At 42.1% G+C, this 19633-nt stretch overlaps 1 protein-coding gene across 2 annotated transcripts in view; it reads right to left on the bottom strand.

Annotated features, from left to right (window-relative positions):
- The window catches only part of LOC123749151 (gamma-interferon-inducible lysosomal thiol reductase), a 124591-nt gene that overhangs the window by 51341 nt on the left and 53617 nt on the right, over positions 1-19633 (bottom strand). For both annotated transcript variants that reach the window (XM_069323212.1, XM_069323211.1), the window contains exon 2: positions 16912-17064. In XM_069323212.1, the coding sequence (XP_069179313.1) occupies positions 16912-17064 (153 nt within the window). The remainder of the gene's footprint in view (positions 1-16911; positions 17065-19633) is intronic.

Here is a 19633-nt window from a genome sequence, read left to right as displayed (position 1 = left end):
AAAATTTTTCATCCATGATAGAAGCTTACCTGTCACCCCTCCAATATTTTCCAGTTTCCAGAACAACCTCTTATGTGGAACTCTGTCGAAAGCCTTTTTTAGGTTCAGATAGATGCAGTCAACCCAACCATCTCTTTCCTGTAGTATCTCTGTGGCTCGATCATAGAAACTGAGTAAATTCGATACACAGGATCTTCCAAATCGAAAACCATACTGTCTGTCTGATATTATATCATTTCTCTCCAGGTGTTCTACCCATTTAGTTTTGATTAGCTTTTCCAATACTTTCACTATTACACTTGTCAATGATACAGGTCTATAATTGAGGGGGTCTTCCCTGCTGCCACTTTTGTAGATTGGAACTATGTTAGCCTGTTTCCACACGTCTGCTACGATTCCTGTACACAGGGATGCCTGAAAGATCAGGTGAAGTGGAATGCTGAGCTCAGATGCACATTCTCTCAGAACCCATGGTGAAATGCCATCTGGGCCAGCTGCTTTGTTCTTCCCGAGCTCCTTTAGCATATTTTCCACTTCATCTCTAGACACCTCTATCCGCTCTATGTTGTTCTCTGGAATTTTCATTGTGTCTGGTTCTCTGAAGATTTCATTTTGTACAAACACACTTTGGAACTTTTCATTTAATGTTTCACACATTTCCTTTTCATTTTCCGTGAATCTGTTTCCCATTTTCAACCTCTGGATATTATCCTTTACCTGCAATTTGTTGTTTATGAATTTGTAGAATAGGCCCGGTTCTGTTTTACATTTATCTGCTATCCCTTTTTCAAAATTTCTTTCTGCCTCTCTCCTTACTGCTGCATAGTTGTTTCTCGCATCTTTGTATCGCTGGTATGTTTGGGGGTTTGGCCTCTTCCTATACCGATTCCATTTTTGTGTCTTTTGGTCTCTTGCCCTCTCACAATTTCTGTCGAACCAATCCTGTTTTCTGGCCCTGCATCTCTGTTTTGGTATGAATGTTTGTGTGCCTTCCTCGTATAGTTTTAAAAATTTGGCATACATTTCATTTACTTCCCTGCCTAGCAACAATTCTGTCCAAATACACTCATTAAAAAAATTTCGAAGTTCCCCATAGTTGCCTCTCCTTAAATTGAGTTTATCAACTGTTTCAATGTCCCCATTTTCTTCTAGATGATATCTTAAAGAATATTTAATGTCTAACAGGACGTGATCACTCTTTCCCAAGGGAGGAAGGTACTGGATGTCAAAAATCTCTTCTTCTTTCCTGGTGAATACTAGATCCAGTACTGACGGTACATCTCCTTCCCTCATTCTTGTGGCTTGCTTTATGTGTTGATACAAGAATGTCTCCAGAATGAGGTTCACAAATCTGCATGTCCAAAAGTCCTCCGTTCTTGCTTCATAGGCCTCCCAGTCTATTGCTCTAAAGTTGAAGTCCCCCAGTATCAACAGTCGTGATTTATCTTTATCTGCTTGTACAATAATATCTCTCATGACCATTATGAGGCCCTCTCGTTTGTCATCCAGTTCTTCCTTTGTCCATGTGTTGCTTGCTGGTGGGCTGAAGGTATTTACAATTATCAGCTTATCATCCTGATTCCAGACCTGCAATGCCATTATGTCAATATCTCGAGGGTTTTCAAATATTAACTCTTTTACCTTCAGGTGTTTTTCCACCAGTACAGCCACTCCTCCTCCCTTCCTAGTTTTCCTGTCACATCTCCTGTCGTTTCCTGTCACACACACACACGTCATGTGTGTGTGTGTGTGTGTGTGTGTGTGTGTGTGTGTGTGTGTGTGTGTGTGTGTGTGTGTGTGTGTGTGTGTGTGTGTGTGTGTGTGTGTGTGTGTGTAATTACCTAAGTGTAATTACCTAAGTGTAGTTACAGGATGAGAGCTACGCTCGTGGTGTCCCGTCTTCCCAGCACTCTTTGTCATATAACGCTTTGAAACTACTGACGGTCTTGGCCTCCACCACCTTCTCACTTAACTTGTTCCAACCGTCTACCACTCTATTTGCGAAGGTGAATTTTCTTATATTTCTTCGGCATCTGTGTTTAGCTAGTTTAAATCTATGACCTCTTGTTCTTGAAATTCCAGGTCTCAGGAAGTCTTCCCTGTCGATTTTATCAATTCCTGTAACTATTTTGTATGTAGTGATCATATCACCTCTTTTTCTTCTGTCTTCTAGTTTTGGCATATTTAATGCTTCTAACCTCTCCTCGTAGCTCTTGCCCTTCAGTTCTGGGAGCCACTTAGTAGCATGTCTTTGCACCTTTTCCAGTTTGTTGATGTGCTTCTTAAGATATGGGCACCACACAACAGCTGCATATTCTAGCTTTGGCCTAACAAAAGTCATGAACAATTTCTTTAGTATATCGCCATCCATGTATTTAAATGCAATTCTGAAGTTAGAAAGCATAGCATAGGCTCCTTGCACAATATTCTTTATGTGGTCCTCAGGTGATAGTTTTCTATCTAGAACCACTCCTAGATCTCTTTCTTTATCAGAATTCTTTAAAGATTTCTCACATAATATATAGGTTGTGTGGGGTCTATGTTCTCCTATTCCACATTCCATAACATGACATTTATTAACATTAAATTCCATTTGCCAAGTGGTGCTCCATATACTTATTTTGTCCAGGTCTTCTTGAAGGGCATGACAGTCATCTAAATTTCTTATCCTTCCTATTATCTTAGCATCATCAGCAAACATGTTCATATAATTCTGTATACCAACTGGTAGATCATTTATGTACACAATAAACATCACTGGTGCAAGAACTGAACCCTGTGGTACTCCACTTGTGACATTTCTCCATTCTGATACATTGCCTCTGATTACTGCCCTCATTTTTCTATCAGTCAGAAAATTTTTCATCCATGATAGAAGCTTACCTGTCACCCCTCCAATATTTTCCAGTTTCCAGAACAACCTCTTATGTGGAACTCTGTCGAAAGCCTTTTTTAGGTCCAGATAGATGCAGTCAACCCAACCATCTCTTTCCTGTAATATCTCTGTGGCTCGATCATAGAAACTGAGTAAATTCGATACACAGGATCTTCCAGATCGAAAACCATACTGTCTGTCTGATATTATATCATTTCTCTCTAGGTGTTCTACCCATTTAGTTTTGATTAGTTTTTCCAATACTTTCACTATTACACTTGTCAATGATACAGGTCTATAATTGAGGGGGTCTTCCCTGCTGCCACTTTTGTAGATTGGAACTATGTTAGCCTGTTTCCACCCGTCTGCTACGATTCCTGTACACAGGGATGCCTGAAAGATCAGGTGAAGTGGAATGCTGAGCTCAGATGCACATTCTCTCAGAACCCATGGTGAAACGCCATCTGGGCCAGCTGCTTTGTTCTTACCGAGCTCCTTGAGCATTTTTTCCACTTCGTCTCTAGACACCTCTATGTGTTCTATGTTGTTCTCTGGAATTCTTATTGTATCTGGTTCCCTAAAGATTTCATTTTGTACAAACACACTTTGGAACTTTTCGTTTAGTGTTTCACACATTTCCTTTTCATCTTCCGTGAATCTATTTCCCATTTTCAACCTCTGAATATTATCCTTTACCTGCAATTTGTTGTTTATGAATTTATAGAATAGACCTGGTTCTGTTTTACATTTGTCCGCAATCCCTTTTTCAAAATTTCTTTCTGCCTCTCTCCTCACTGCCGTGTAGTTGTTTCTCGCATCTTTGTATCGCTGGTATGTTTGGGGGTTCGGCCTCTTCCTGTATTGATTCCATTTTTGTGTCTTTCGGTCTCTAGCCCTCTCGCAATTTCTATTGAACCAATCCTGTTTCCTAGTTCTGCATCTCTGTTTTGGTATAAATTTTTTTGTGCCTTTATCATATATTTCACAAAACTTGCCATACATCTCATTCACTTCCTTGCCTAGCATCAAGTCTGTCCAATTATACTCACTAAAAAAATTTCTAAGGTCACCATAATGTCCTCTCCTGAAGTCTGGTTTTTCAACTGCTTCAACCTCCTTATTTTCTTCCAGCTTATAATGCATTGCATACTTTATTCCCAAAAAGACATGGTCACTTTTACCCAAGGGAGGAAGGTACTGAATGTCAAATATCTCTTCCTCCTTCCTGGTAAATATCAAATCTAGCATGGAGGGAACGTCCCCTTCCCTCATCCTCGTAGCTTGTTTAACATGTTGATACAAGAATGTTTCCAGGATGAGGTCTACAAATTTACAGGTCCAAAAATCTTCTGTTTTAGCTTCATATGCTTCCCAGTCTATGGATTTCAAGTTGAAGTCACCGACTATCAACAGTCGTGATCTATCGTTATCCGCTCTCGCTATAATCTCTCTCATTATTGTTATAAGACCTTCACGTTTACTATCTAGCTCCTCCTTTGACCATGTGCTGCTTGGCGGTGGACTATATGCATTTATCATCATTAGTTTATCATCCTCATGGCAGATCTCTTGTGCTATTATGTCAACTTCTTGTGGATTGGCAGTCATTATTTCATTCACCTTTAGGTGTTCTTTTACCAGCACAGCAACGCCACCGCCTTTCCTAATTTTTCTGTCCCATCTCCAAATTGAGTAGCCCCTTGGGAATATGACCTCATTTAAAATAACATCTTCAAGTTTTGTCTCCGTGAGTGCAACAATGTCTGGTGTCTGCAGCTGTATTACATCACTTAACTCCAGTATCTTCGATCTCACTCCATCTATGTTGGTGTATGCAATCTTCAGGAACTTGTTCCCCCCTCTCCTTATTCTTCACTCCCCCTCTCTCTATTGATTTTGTTGGTTTGCCTTTATGTACCACTTTACTGGTTTGCCTACCCCTATCACTTTGTAGAAAAAAGAATTTATTTCTTCTTCATTCCTGCTCTCATTTAAATGTTTTGCCTCGGCGAGGTTCAGTTTCAGCTTCTCTCTATCTTCTTTTGAAAAATCTCGTCTTAACGACCACCCTTTCCCATCCTCATCACTTTGCAATTTTCTAGCATTCCTTAGTACTTCTTCCATCTGTTTGGCACTGTTTAGGGTGATCCTCAAAGGTCGATCTTTCCCTTTTACGTACCTGCCTATTCTCCTGTAGTCGCACACATTCTCTATGGTTGTAAGACCTTCCACGAGGCCAACAATTTTATCTACTACTTTAGCTTCTTCTACAGCTCTTTCTGACCTAGATGTTATCGCCTTTTCTTTGCAGCCAAAAATGATCAGGGACTTACTCCGATCAACTGTGTTTTGCACCAACTTCGGGTTAGATGCCAATTCTTTTCTCACTTCCAGCCTAATGTTTGTTTTATCTTGGTTGCTGCAGTGTTTGACTTCCTTTACTGCTTCTTCTATTTTTTCCTTCTCCTTGGCCACTTGTGCATAAGTGAGTTGCATATCTTTCTTGCACTGTTCTATTCCCTATGTAACTTCCTCCATCTGTGCTGACAAAAGCTGTTTCTCCTGTTGAATTTCCTTGCCTAACCTATTGTAGTCATTTATGTTTAAATTTACTTTAACTTCTTCCAAAGCTATTTTTAAGAGTTTATTTTCTTCTTCCATGGCTTTGCAATTTGTTTCCAATTGATTCTTATCCTTGCGCAAGTCTTTCACTAAACCCTCAAGACATGAAACTTTGCTATTCAAATGGTCATTACTTTCTTTCAATTTACTAATTATTTCTACATGAGAGTTCACTATAGTATCTAAATTTACCAACTTGTTATGTAGACTGCTAATATCAATGCTTTCTTCATTGAATCCCTCAAAATCAAGCTCTGTTTTGTTTTTCCCCTTGCCAGTGGCCATCTTGAATGTTCTTCTCTGCACTGTAAACACTAGGGCAACTTTTTCTCATCCGATTTTTCACTTCCCTTAGCACTTTCCTGTTATCTCACCTATTTTTCAAGAGCACTATACCTTTATGTTCTCTGGGACACCACTCACTACCATCAACCTGTACTACAATACTTAGGATTGTTGAAATATGCTGGAGCTCCTCTGCTGCAAGTGTTGACCCTAGGGGTGTCACCTGTGTGTGTGTGTGTGTGTAATTACCTAAGTGTAATTACCTAAGTGTAGTTACAGGATGAGTGCTACGCTCGTGGTGTCCCGTCTTCCCAGCACTCTTTGTCATATAACGCTTTGAAACTACTGACGGTCTTGGCCTCCACCACCTTCTCACTTAACTTGTTCCAACCGTCTACCACTCTATTTGCGAAGGTGAATTTTCTTATATTTCTTCGGCATCTGTGTTTAGCTAGTTTAAATCTATGACCTCTTGTTCTTGAAGTGCCAGGTCTCAGGAAATCTTCCCTGTCGATTTTATCAATTCCTGTTACTATTTTGTATGTAGTGATCATATCACCTCTTTTTCTTCTGTCTTCTAGTTTTGGCATGTTTAATGCTTCCAACCTCTCCTCGTAGCTCTTGCCCTTCAGTTCTGGGAGCCACTTCGTAGCATGTCTTTGCACCTTTTCCAGTTTGTTGATGTGCTTCTTAAGATATGGGCACCACACAACAACTGCATATTCTAGCTTTGGCCTAACAAAAGTCATGAACAATTTCTTTAGTATATTGCCATCCATGTATTTAAATGCAATTCTGAAGTTAGAAAGCATCGCATAGGCTCCTTGCACAATATTCTTTATGTGGTCCTCAGGTGATAGTTTTCTATCTAGAACCTAGATCTCTTTCTTTATCAGAATTCTTTAAAGATTTCTCACATAATATATAGGTTGTATGGGGTCTATGCTCTCCTGTTCCACATTCCATCACATGACATTTATTAACATTAAATTCAAAGAAAATATTCATGGAATTTTATGCACAGTGACGGTATATCTTGAGATGATTTCGGGGCTTAGCGTCCCCACGGCCCGGTCCTCGACCAGGCTTCCACCCCCAGGAAGCAGCTCGTGACAGCTGACTAACTCCCAGGTACCTATTTTACTGCTAGGTAACAGGGGCATTCAGGGTGAAAGAAACTTTGCCCATTTGTTTCTGCCTCGTGCGGGAATCGAACCCGCGCCACAGAATTACGAGTCCTGCGCTATCCACCAGGCTACGAGGCCCCTCAATCCTAGTCTTATCAGCCTAGTAAGCTCCGGGGAGCCTCCAGGACTCGCCCAGAAAATGGCGTTTCATTACATTAAACGCTGGTTTTTTGCCAGACTTCTCCGCCCTATTGCGGCCAAATATGCCACTTACGATTTTTTTATTATTTTCCCCCGTGATCAGGGAACACAAATTAACAGGTTTGAGGTAATTACCTAAGTGTAATTACCTAAGTGTAGTTACAGGATGAGAGCTACGCTCGTGGTGTCCCGTCTTCCCAGCACTCTTTGTCATATAACGCTTTGAAACTACTGACGGTCTTGGCCTCCACCACCTTCCCACTTAACTTGTTCCAACCGTCTACCACTCTATTTGCGAAGGTGAATTTTCTTATATTTCTTCGGCATCTGTGTTTAGCTAGTTTAAATCTATGACCTCTTGTTCTTGAAATTCCAGGTCTCAGGAAGTCTTCCCTGTCGATTTTATCAATTCCTGTTACTATTTTGTATGTAGTGATCATATCACCTCTTTTTCTTCTGTCTTCTAGTTTTGGCATATTTAATGCTTCTAACCTCTCCTCGTAGCTCTTGCCCTTCAGTTCTGGGAGCCACTTAGTAGCATGTCTTTGCACCTTTTTCCAGTTATATATATATATATATATATATATATATATATATATATATATATATATATATATATATATATATATATATATATATATATATATATATATATATATATACATATACATACACACACACACACACACACACACACACACACACACACACACACACACACACACACACACACACACACACACACACACACACACACACACAGACCTGGAACTTCAAGAACAAGAGGTCATAGATTTAAACTAGCTAAACACAGATGCCGAAGAAATATAAGAAAATTCACCTTCGCAAATAGAGTGGTAGACGGTTGGAACAAGTTAAGTGAGAAGGTGGTGGAGGCCAAGACCGTCAGTAGTTTCAAAGCGTTATATGACAAAGAGTGCTGGGAAGACGGGACACCACGAGCGTAGCTCTCATCCTGTAACTACACTTAGGTAATTACACTTAGGTAATTACACACACACACACACACACACACACACACACACACACACACACACACACAAAAAAAAAAAAAAATGGAATCAATACAGGAAGAGGCCGAACCCCCAAACATACCAGGGATACAAAGATGCGAGAAACAACTACACGGCAGTGAGGAGAGAGGCAGAAAGAAATTTTGAAAAAGGGATTGCGGACAAATGTAAAACAGAACCAGGTCTATTCTATAAATTCATAAACAACAAATTGCAGGTAAAGGATAATATTCAGAGGTTGAAAATGGGAAATAGATTCACGGAAGATGAAAAGGAAATGTGTGAAACACTAAACGAAAAGTTCCAAAGTGTGTTTGTACAAAATGAAATCTTTAGGGAACCAGATACAATAAGAATTCCAGAGAACAACATAGAACACATAGAGGTGTCTAGAGACGAAGTGGAAAAAATGCTCAAGGAGCTCGGTAAGAACAAAGCAGCTGGCCCAGATGGCGTTTCACCATGGGTTCTGAGAGAATGTGCATCTGAGCTCAGCATTCCACTTCACCTGATCTTTCAGGCATCCCTGTGTACAGGAATCGTAGCAGACGGGTGGAAACAGGCTAACATAGTTCCAATCTACAAAAGTGGCAGCAGGGAAGACCCCCTCAATTATAGACCTGTATCATTGACAAGTGTAATAGTGAAAGTATTGGAAAAACTAATCAAAACTAAATGGGTAGAACACCTAGAGAGAAATGATATAATATCAGACAGACAGTATGGTTTTCGATCTGGAAGATCCTGTGTATCGAATTTACTCAGTTTCTATGATCGAGCCACAGAGATATTACAGGAAAGAGATGGTTGGGTTGACTGCATCTATCTGGACCTAAAAAAGGCTTTCGACAGAGTTCCACATAAGAGGTTGTTCTGGAAACTGGAAAATATTGGAGGGGTGACAGGTAAGCTTCTATCATGGATGAAAAATTTTCTGACTGATAGAAAAATGAGGGCAGTAATCAGAGGCAATGTATCAGAATGGAGAAATGTCACAAGTGGAGTACCACAGGGTTCAGTTCTTGCACCAGTGATGTTTATTGTGTACATAAATGATCTACCAGTTGGTATACAGAATTATATGAACATGTTTGCTGATGATGCTAAGATAATAGGAAGGATAAGAAATTTAGATGACTGTCATGCCCTTCAAGAAGACCTGGACAAAATAAGTATATGGAGCACCACTTGGCAAATGGAATTTAATGTTAATAAATGTCATGTTATGGAATGTGGAATAGGAGAACATAGACCCCACACAACCTATATATTATGTGAGAAATCTTTAAAGAATTCTGATAAAGAAAGAGATCTAAGAGTGGTTCTAGATAGAAAACTATCACCTGAGGACTGCATAAAGAATATTGTGCAAGGAGCCTATGCTATGCTTTCTAACTTCAGAATTGCATTTAAATACATGGATGGCGATATACTAAAGAAATTGTTCATGACTTTTGTTAGGCCAAAGCTAGAATATGCAGCTGTTGTGTGGTGCCCATATCTTAAGAAGCACATCAACAAACTGGAAAAGGTGCAAAGACATGCTACTAAGTGGCTCCCAGAACTGAAGGGCAAGAGCTACGAGGAGAGGTTAGAAGCATTAAATATGCCAAAACTAGAAGACAGAAGAAAAAGAGGTGATATGATCACTACATACAAAATAGTAACAGGAATTGATAAAATCGACAGGGAAGACTTCCTGAGACCTGGAATTTCAAGAACAAGAGGTCATAGATTTAAACTAGCTAAACACAGATGCCGAAGAAATATAAGAAAATTCACCTTCGCAAATAGAGTGGTAGACGGTTGGAACAAGTTAAGTGAGAAGGTGGTGGAGGCCAAGACCGTCAGTAGTTTCAAAGCGTTATATGACAAAGAGTGCTGGGAAGACGGGACACCACGAGCGTAGCTCTCATCCTGTAACTACACTTAGGTAATTACACACACACACACACACACACACACACACACACACACACACACACACACACACACACACACACACACACACACACACACACACACACACACACACCTCAAACCTGTTAATTTGTGTTCCCTGATCACGGGGGAAAATAATAAAAAAATCGTAAGTGGCATATTTTGGCCGCAATAGGGCGGAGAAGTCTGGCAAAAAACCAGCGTTTAATGTAATGAAACGCCATTTTCTGGGCGAGTCCTGGAGGCTCCCTGGAGCTTACTAGGCTGATATGCTAATGCCAGACTTTGGCATCAGTCATGTGTATGGGGTTCTTATGGGCCTACTGGGGACCACGAGCCTGAACCTGGCCCCCTCTAAAGAGGCAAGGGGAACAATGGCCTATAGAAACCCCCGTGTAATTGGAAGTATTCTATGTGTGCCATCGACCGGGTTAGGCACCCAGAAAGCTAGGCATCCCAAAACAAACCCCCTATTCTGGTGAAAATTGCAACCAAAAGCCGAACGAGTGGATAGAACTCCCCCAAACAAAACCGAGCAAACTAGTATGACATCACCTGTCGTCGTGCCGCTGTCTGCGCAGCGTCCCCCTCCCTGGGAGGGCGACGGGGTTGCCCTAGACCTACCACGCTGGCGATACACACTCCAGTTCCGAGGCTGGATGTCAAAACATGAACAAAAAAAAAAAAAAAAAAAAAAAAAAAAAGCCAACCGGGAGGGAAGGAGGGATACCGGGGAGCCTCTTTAACTAACCCAGAAAATGGCGTTTCATTACATTCAACACTAGTTTTCTAGGGGGAGCTCCTACGACTCCCCGGAGCTAACTACCCACAGAGGAAAAGAATAGGGACTTACCCAGGAGGCGGTTGCTGGTCACTCCTCAACGCGAAGTCGAGACAACTGGCTACATCCGCCGACCCAAAGCGACACAGGCCCGACTGAGCCCAGGAACGTTTACAAGGTAACAAGCAGCCAGGACCCTGTTCAACCACCAAAATCCCCGCGCCCGGATGTCAGCCCAGGACATATTGCCAAAGATGGCGGCAAGAGCCATGAACTTGCGGACGTCATGGGCACGGGGATAGACCGCAGGTTGGCTAGCCTTAACCCTGCGGACGACCTGGGAGACCCCCCCACCCTCTAACAGGGAGGAAGGGAAACCGGATCAACCCAAAGCGCATCCACGGACACAGAAGCCGTGGCGCACAAATAACGGTGGAGAGCCACAACCGGACACAAAACATGATGCACCCCCGGCCGAACCAACCAAGCATCAACAACCCAGGGACCCCTCCAGAACGCAGCAGTCTCATTCTTCGCCAGAAAAGGAGGAGGAAGGCTGCAGACGAACAAACCGATCACCCCGACTGAAGGAGTAGAAACCTCTGCGCCAGAGGAGAGCATGAAGCTCACCTACCCGACCCCCAAATGCCAATGCCAACAGGAATAAAGAGCCTTCGAAAAACAATCCGGAACTGAAGGGACCACAACAAAATGAGGAGAAGAAAAGAAAAGAGAGCACTCTGTCCAATGACCAGGATGGCTCAGGCAGCGCATGAGCAGGCTGAAGGTACTCCCGAGACAACTTGCAAAACGGCTCAGACATGACATCAATATCGAAAGCAAGCTGAAGCGGCTCCGCCAGCGCCGCACGATACGAGGCGATAATGTTAGGCATAAGGAGACAGTCCTGGAACAACCAAGAGAGAAAGGACAACACCACCCTAACAGAAAGTGAAGTACAACGACGAAGACGTAAGAAGAACCAGAAGGACCGCTAGGAAACTTCATACTGCCGCTGAGACAAAGCCCGCAGGTGGGATACTAATAAGGAAACCACCTGATCACCATAGAAATGGTGATAAACACGAGTCAAAAATACTATACATGAAGACTCGAAGAGAAGATCAAACCATCCACGTGACATACTAGTCCGAGCTCCTGGAAGAGGCAGAAAAACCTCCGGGTTCGGACACCGAGCAAGCAGCGCCTGAAACTACAGCTGGGCCGGCCACCAAGGGGTCAAGAGGACAACTTTTCCCTGGTAAGTCTCCAAGTGAGTCAGGACCTGGAGCAACAGCTGAACTGGGAGAAAGAGGTACAGGAACCCCCCACCTCAACCAGTCCTGCCGCAAGGCGTCGACTCCCGACAGCCTCGCAGTCGGGAAAGGGCACCACATACAGGGGAAGGTGCCGCGACCATGCCGACGCGAAGAGGTCCATCTCGGGGCATCTGAACGTCTGGCAAAGCCAACAGAAGGAGTCGGCATCGACCGTCCATTCCGTGGAGAGGGGAATGAATGAAACGAGACAGGCCGTTGGCCAAGACGTTGGACACTCCCTGCACGTGAACTGCCAAGAGAGCCAAACCCCGAGAACTCGGCAGACAAGCCACCCAAAGCAACCAGCGCCAAAGAGCCAAGGACCGCATCGAACCAAAATAAAATAATTTTAACCCGGTGGTTAAAATAATGAACCACCGGGGATCAGTCCGAATGGAGCCGGATCATCGACCCGTGGGCGACTCGAATCCTCCGAAGAGCAAACCACACTGCCGCGAACTCCCACACAGTGATGTGGGCTTGACGGAAGGACGGACCCCACCATCCCTGGCCGGCCTGGTGAGCACTGGTCACAAAGCCCCAGCCGAGAGACAACGCGTCTGTGAACACATCGAGCGAGGGCTTGGGTAGGCGCCAAGGCACTGAACCCCGAAAAACCCTAAGAGAAAGCCGGTGACGCAGCAACCGACGCAAAGCCCCCTGGGTCAGAACCCAGAAATCGCAAGAGGGGCGGAAGGGACATCCCCGAAGGAACCAGAACAGCAGACGAAGCCAAACCCGACCCGACGGGTAGTCCAGCATCGCGAAGGTCAGGCTCCTGCACAGACCCTCGAGCAACAGCCAGGTGATCCGGGAGCCCCCCAGAAACAGGCACAAGCAGGACCGCAACTGCAGAAGAGACTGCTTGATACCTGGTTGATGGGGTTCTGGGAGTTCTTTTACTCCCCAAGCCCAGCCTGAGGCCAGGCTTGATTTGTGAGAGTTTGGTCCACCAGGCTGTTGCTTGGAGCGGCCCGCAGGCCCACATACCCACCATAGCCCTGTTGGTCTGGAACGTCAATTAGAAAACAGTCTAGTTTTCTCTTGAAGATGTCCACGGTTGTTCCGGCAATATTTCTTATAGTCGCTGGGAGGACGTTGAACAACAGCGGACCTCTGATGTTTATACAGTGTTCTCTGATTGTGCCTATAGCACCTCTACTCTTCACTGGTTCAATCCTGCATTTTCTTCCATATCGTTCACTCCAGTACGTTGCTATTTTACTGTGTAGATTTGGGACCTGGCCCTCCAGTATTTTCCATGTGTATATTATTTGTTATCTCTCTCGTCTCCTTTCTAGAGAGTACATTTGGAGAGCTTTGAGACGATCCCAATAATTTAGACGTTTTATCTCGTCTATGCGTGCCATGTGTGTTCTCTGTATTCCCTCTATTTCAGCAATCTCTCCTGCTCTGAAGGGGGAAGTGAGTACCGAGTAGTACTCGAGACGGGACAACACAAGTGACTTTAAGAGTACAACCATTGTGATGGGATCCCTGGATTTGAAAGTTCTCGTAATCTATCCTATCATTTTTCTGGCCGACACAATATTTGCTTGGTTATGCTCCCTAAACTTTAGATCGTCATACATCATTATTCCCAAAACCTTGACATGCTGTTTTCCTACTATGGGGCAGATTCGATTGTGTTTGTACCCTGTATTATGTTTCAAATCCTCCTCTTTGCCGTACCTGAGTACCTGAAATTTATCATTGCTTAACATCTTGTTATTTTCTGCTGCCCAATCGAAAACTTTGTTGATATCTGCTTGTAATTTTTCAATGTCTTCAGCTGAGGCAATCTTCATGCTGATTTTTGTGTCATCTGCAAAGGATGACACGAAGCTGTGACGTGTATTTTTGTCTATATCCGATATGAGAATAAGGAACAGTAGTGGTGCAAGGACTGTACCTTGAGGTACAGAGTTTTTAACTGCGCTTGGACTATTTTATTTGATTGACTGTTACTCTTTGTGCTCTGTTTGACAGGAAATTGAGTATCCAGCATCCTACTTTACCAGTTATTCCCATTGACCTCATTTTGTGTGCTATCACCCCATGGTCACATTTGGCGAACGCCTTTGCAAAGTCTGTGTATACAACATCTGCATTTTGCTTTTCTTCTAGAGCTTCTGTGATTTTGTCATAGTGGTTGAGTAACTCTGACAGACAGGATCTGCCCGCTCTAAATCCATGTTGTCCTGGATTGTGTAGCTCATTATTTTCCATAAAACTATAAATTTGATTCCTAATCACTCTTTCAAACACTTTTATTATGTGTGATGTTAGTGCAACTGGTCTGTAATTTTTTTGCCAAAGCTTTACTACCCCCCTTGTGCAGAGGAGCTATATCTGCAGATTTAAGTGCAGCTGGTATCTCCCCTGTATCCAGGCTCTTTCTCCATATTACGATGAGTGCTCGCACTATTGGTACTTTACATTTCTTTATTAATATTGAATTCCATGAGTCAGGCCCAGGAGCTGAGTGCATGGGCGTATTGTCAATTTCTCTTTCAAAGTCTTCCGAGTTCGTGTTAATATCCGTTATATTATCTGCAGCTTGAATGTCATTCATAAAGAAGCTGTCTGGGTCATCAACTTTCATGTTGTTTATTGGTCTGCTAAACATAGCCTCATACTGGCTTCTTAGAATTTCACTAATCTCTTTTTGTCCTCTGTGTACGTATCTGCATTTGTAATTAACGGTCCAATATCGGTCGAGGTTTTTTTTTTTTATTTTGCATATGTGAAAAAATATTTTGGATTTTTCTTTATCTCTTGTATAGCTGTTTGTTCCAATTCCATTTCCTCAGACTCATATGATCACTTCAACGTTTGTTCTATTTCTTCGATCTCCCTGATTAGGTTTATTTTCCTTTCTTGTGATAGTCGTTTCTTCCTAAGCATTTCCGTTATTTTTTTCCTTCTCTTGAACAGTCGTCTGCGTTCTCTTTCTAAAATGGACCTCTTTCGTACCCTCCTCACAGGCACGTGCTTCAAGCAGACCTTGTAAGCTTCAGCTGTCAGTTGAGCTATTCCCCATGTGGGAGTTTTGTCGCTTAAGACTGTCTCCCATTGAATTGTTGCAAGGTCTACATTTATTTTTTCCCCAGTCGATCCTTCTTATTGTTGAAATTTAATTGACTGAATACTCCTTCTTGCTTGTTGGGTCTCTTAAACCCACTACCGTTATTTATGCTAGTTCGCACTTAAATGAGCTTATGGTCTGAGTATGTAGTATCTGAGATTGTAATGTGTGATTAGTTCATCATTGTTTGTGAATAAGAAGTCTAATGTATTTTCGTTCCTAGTTTGTTCGCTATGGTGAATACATGTTCATGGGTATATACAATATGTGTATATACCCATGTATATATGTGCTTAGTATTGTGGGAGGAGGAATTGTGGCGAGGGAGAGAATCGAGGTAGCCTCACTGTGTGTGGCAGCCACTCTTACTGCGCCACGGGCGACCTGGGAATGATGACGTCACGCACGAACTTACAGACCCCACAGCAGCCAAAGTACGTTCAATTTCGACCTTCTGTTACTATACCCATACTCAAGGAAGGGTTTTTGACACTTTCAAACAGAAAAGAATTTTTTCCAGAGATTTTATTTCCTGCGCACTGGGGGAAGGGGGGATTCATATTTGGAGGCTGCGCAGTTAAGGAGTTAAGGTTAAAAATAGTGGAGTTAAATGATATAACAGTTTAAAAATGCCAGATATTGTCACACTAGCAGAGACAAAACTGGAAGATAACATTTTAAATGAGGTGGTATTCCTAAGGGGCCCATTTCAAAATGCATCAGAAAAATTTGAAAAGGTGGAGGTTATGCTAACTCTAGTGGCTTCGACGAGAGCAGGAAGCTGGCGACTTGTCGAAGGTCCCCCACCCCACTTGCTTTGATTAGTTTTTCCAGGTATATTTTAAAACTCACAGTTTTGGTAGTTACGGCTTTGGCAGGTAGGTAGTTCCACGGGTTAATAACCCTGTGGGTGAAAAAGAATCTCCTGATCTCAGTCCTACATTTGTGGCTTGTTGAGCATGAAACTGTTGCACAAAAGATATACTACAAACAAGGAGCAACGGTTTCAAGCTCAACACGCCACAATGTAGGACTTAGATCAGGAGATTCTTTTTCACCCACAGCGTTATTAACCCATGGAGCTGACTACCTGCCAAAACCATAACTGCCAAAACTGTCTGTTTTAAAACATACCTGAAAAAACTCCTCAAAGCAAGTGGGGGGGGGGGACCTTCGACAAGCCACCGGCTTCCTGTTCTGGTTGAGGCCACTAGAGTTAGTGGCCCTCATGTAAATTAGGTAAATGTAAAAAGCATTGTTGAAAAATGGCTAAATCTGAGCAGATACTGAGTGTTACAAAATACTGGATGAGTCTCAATTAGTCAGTTCGATCAGGAGTCCTGTACAGTACACAGTAATTACAATTCACAACAGTTATAATCTTACCATGACAAAATGCTTTGCTATTAAAAAGAAATCCTGAGTTTATAGTTGTGTATAAAAAGAAGCATACATTTTATTAATTTATTTGATGAAACCCTACATATATAGATTAACAGCATAAACATTAAGTATAAATTACAGAACGGAACAATATATCCTAAAGCATTCCTTACTTAGTACTTCCATTTAACTGCACATACACTGGGCTGCAAACTGCTGAACAAGTAGCAAAATAAATTTTCATACATCACTTACCCTAGCTTTACCATAAGGAATAAGGGCCACGTTCATGATTTCGTGAAGTTTTTCATAAGCCGGGGTTAATTGCTTCATGACAAAATATCGACTGTCGGGACACAGTGCTTCATAATAAACTTCCACATGTAAAAATGGATGCACAGTCACTTCCTAAGGAATAAAAGAAAACAAACATATTCAGAAATGCAGGAAATTGATTACTGCCAAGTGATAATTTTGATCCTTTACTATCTTGACAATACAGTAATGCTATAATGCAAAAGGATGAATACAACAATTAATATTTTGTTATTATTAACACTGCATCCAAGTTCTATAATGGTCTAATAGTCTTGACTCGTCAACTACAGTACATTATGCACTTTATTTTAATCAGGCTGTACTGAATTTATGTACAGTGGAACCTCGGGTTAAGAGCATCCCTGTTTACGAGTTTTTCGGGTTACGAGCCCGATTTGTTCAGAAAATTTGCATCGGGATACGAGTTTGTTGATACGCGTACGAGCCGACCTAGTGCGTGTTAGCAAGGCGATCACGCCTTAGTTTACCAGTGCCTCGCACCCAGTGACTATCCCGCCTGAGTTCTTCACAAGGATTTACAGTTATTTGTCGGATTTTTGGCCATTTGAGCATAAAAGTTGTTATTATATATATCTTATATTATATAGTAAGGTTCAACCTAAGAAAATAGTTGTAAGTAGAGGCAGTAGAGGATGTCCCTTCCTCATTAAGAAAATGTGTGAAGTATGGGAAGAACTGCAAAGTTTTGTTGAAAAAAACTCACTCAGATAAAGCTGTAGCAGGCCGTTGCATTGGCCTTTTAAATGACAATGTGATGTCTTACTACAGAAGAGTGTTAAAATGTAGGGAAAAAACAAGTGTCTTTAGACAGATTCTTAGTAAGACAAGCAAGCAGTGAGCCACAAGCAGGTCCTAGTGGTATGCAGGCAAAACATGCCAGTGTACACACAAGAGAAATCCTCACTGCCTGATGTTATAATGGAAGGAAACCCCTTCCAAACAGTAACACCTCTCCTCCTCCCCCCTCTTCACCATCTTCCATACGCCAACAGGAGTCATCAGCAAAGGTAATAACTTGAATATTCTTTTGTAGTTAAGATATGGTTAAATTAGGTATAAAATTTAGTTTGAAGTGAAGTTTTTATGGGTCGGGAACGGATTAATTCATTTCCCATTATTTCTTAGGGGGAAATTAGCTTCGGTTTACGAATTTTCGAGTTACGAACGGATTAAATTCTTAAACCGAGGTACCCCTGAACTCTACTGTACATAAATACTAGTACTGTACAGTACTATTTGTGCTGTATTTATGTACTATACAGTACAGTATCAGTTACAGTATCTAAGTCACAAAAATACTCATACTCTCATCAATTTTAAATTCAATACTGCAAGAGCTCAGTAATGCAAATTTATGGACTTTCCAAGTAAAAAAATTCAGCTCACTCTAATGTCCGGCTAACTGGAATGGGGGCGAGCCCAATATAATTGGGATTATCAAGCACAGACAGTACTGCAATCATTGGCTACATAGTATTTATGAAGATGCTCATTGCCATGCTGTATTGAGCAGTACCTATTCTAACACAGAGAAAGTGTCAGCACACATCCATAGGTATAAAAGGTGAGAGTGTGTGTGTGTCTTGTGTACTATATAGAAGCAGTACTGTTGAGCTACCTGGTTGATCCTGCCAGTAGTCATATGCTTGTCTCAAAGATTAAGCCATGCATGTGTAAGTACAAGCCGAGTTTAAGCGAAACTGCGAATGGCTCATTAAATCAGCTATGTTTCATTGGATCTGTAAACCCACTTACTTGGATAACTGTGGTAATTCTAGAGATAACTGAGGTAATTTTAGTATGAGAGTGACGAGAAGTCAGGTCATCAGGTTCATGGAGACCAATGACCTTCACAACCCAGGCCAACAAGGATTTTGAGCCGAAAGATCATGCTTCTCACAGATGCTTGACCACTATGACAAAATCACTGAGGAATTAGAAGGAAAACAGAATGCAGATATGGTGTACACGAACTTTGCAAAGGCATTCAATAAATGTAAATATGGAGTGATAGCTCACAAAATGAGGTCAATGGGAATAACTGGTAAAGTAAGACAGCGGATACTAAATTTTCTTTCGAACAGAACACAAAGAGTAACAGTCAACCACATATAAACGAGTCCAAGCGCAGTTAAAAGCTCTGTACCTCAGGATACAGTCCTTGCACCACTGCTTTTCCTTATTCTCATATCAGATATAGACAAAAATACAAGTCACAGCTTCGTATCATCCTTTGCAGATGACACAAAAATTAGCATCAAAATTACCTTTGCTGAAGTCATTGAAAAACTACAAGCAGATATTAATAAAGTTTTCGACTGGGTAGCAAAAAACCAGCGTCGAATGTAATGAAACGCTATTTTTTGGGCAAGACCCGGAGGCTCCCCGAAGCTATCCAGGCCGATATGGATGTACAGTATTAGCTTTCTGGCATCAGTCAATGTGCATGGAGTTCTTGCCTAATGGGACCATGAGCCAGAACTTAGCCCCCCCCCCCTCAGAGAGGCACTAGGAGCAATGGCCCATAGAAACCCCCATGTGGTTGAGAGCATTTCATATCTGCCATCGACCGGGTCTGGCACCCAGAAAGATAGGCACCCCCCCAAAAAAAACCCTATTCTGGTGAAAATATTGTTAC

This window comes from Procambarus clarkii, chromosome 12 (genome assembly GCF_040958095.1).
Source record: "Procambarus clarkii isolate CNS0578487 chromosome 12, FALCON_Pclarkii_2.0, whole genome shotgun sequence".
NCBI lineage: Eukaryota > Metazoa > Arthropoda > Malacostraca > Decapoda > Cambaridae > Procambarus > Procambarus clarkii.
Note: the sequence above shows the minus strand (reverse complement) of the source record. Positions and strands in the feature narration are given on the sequence as shown.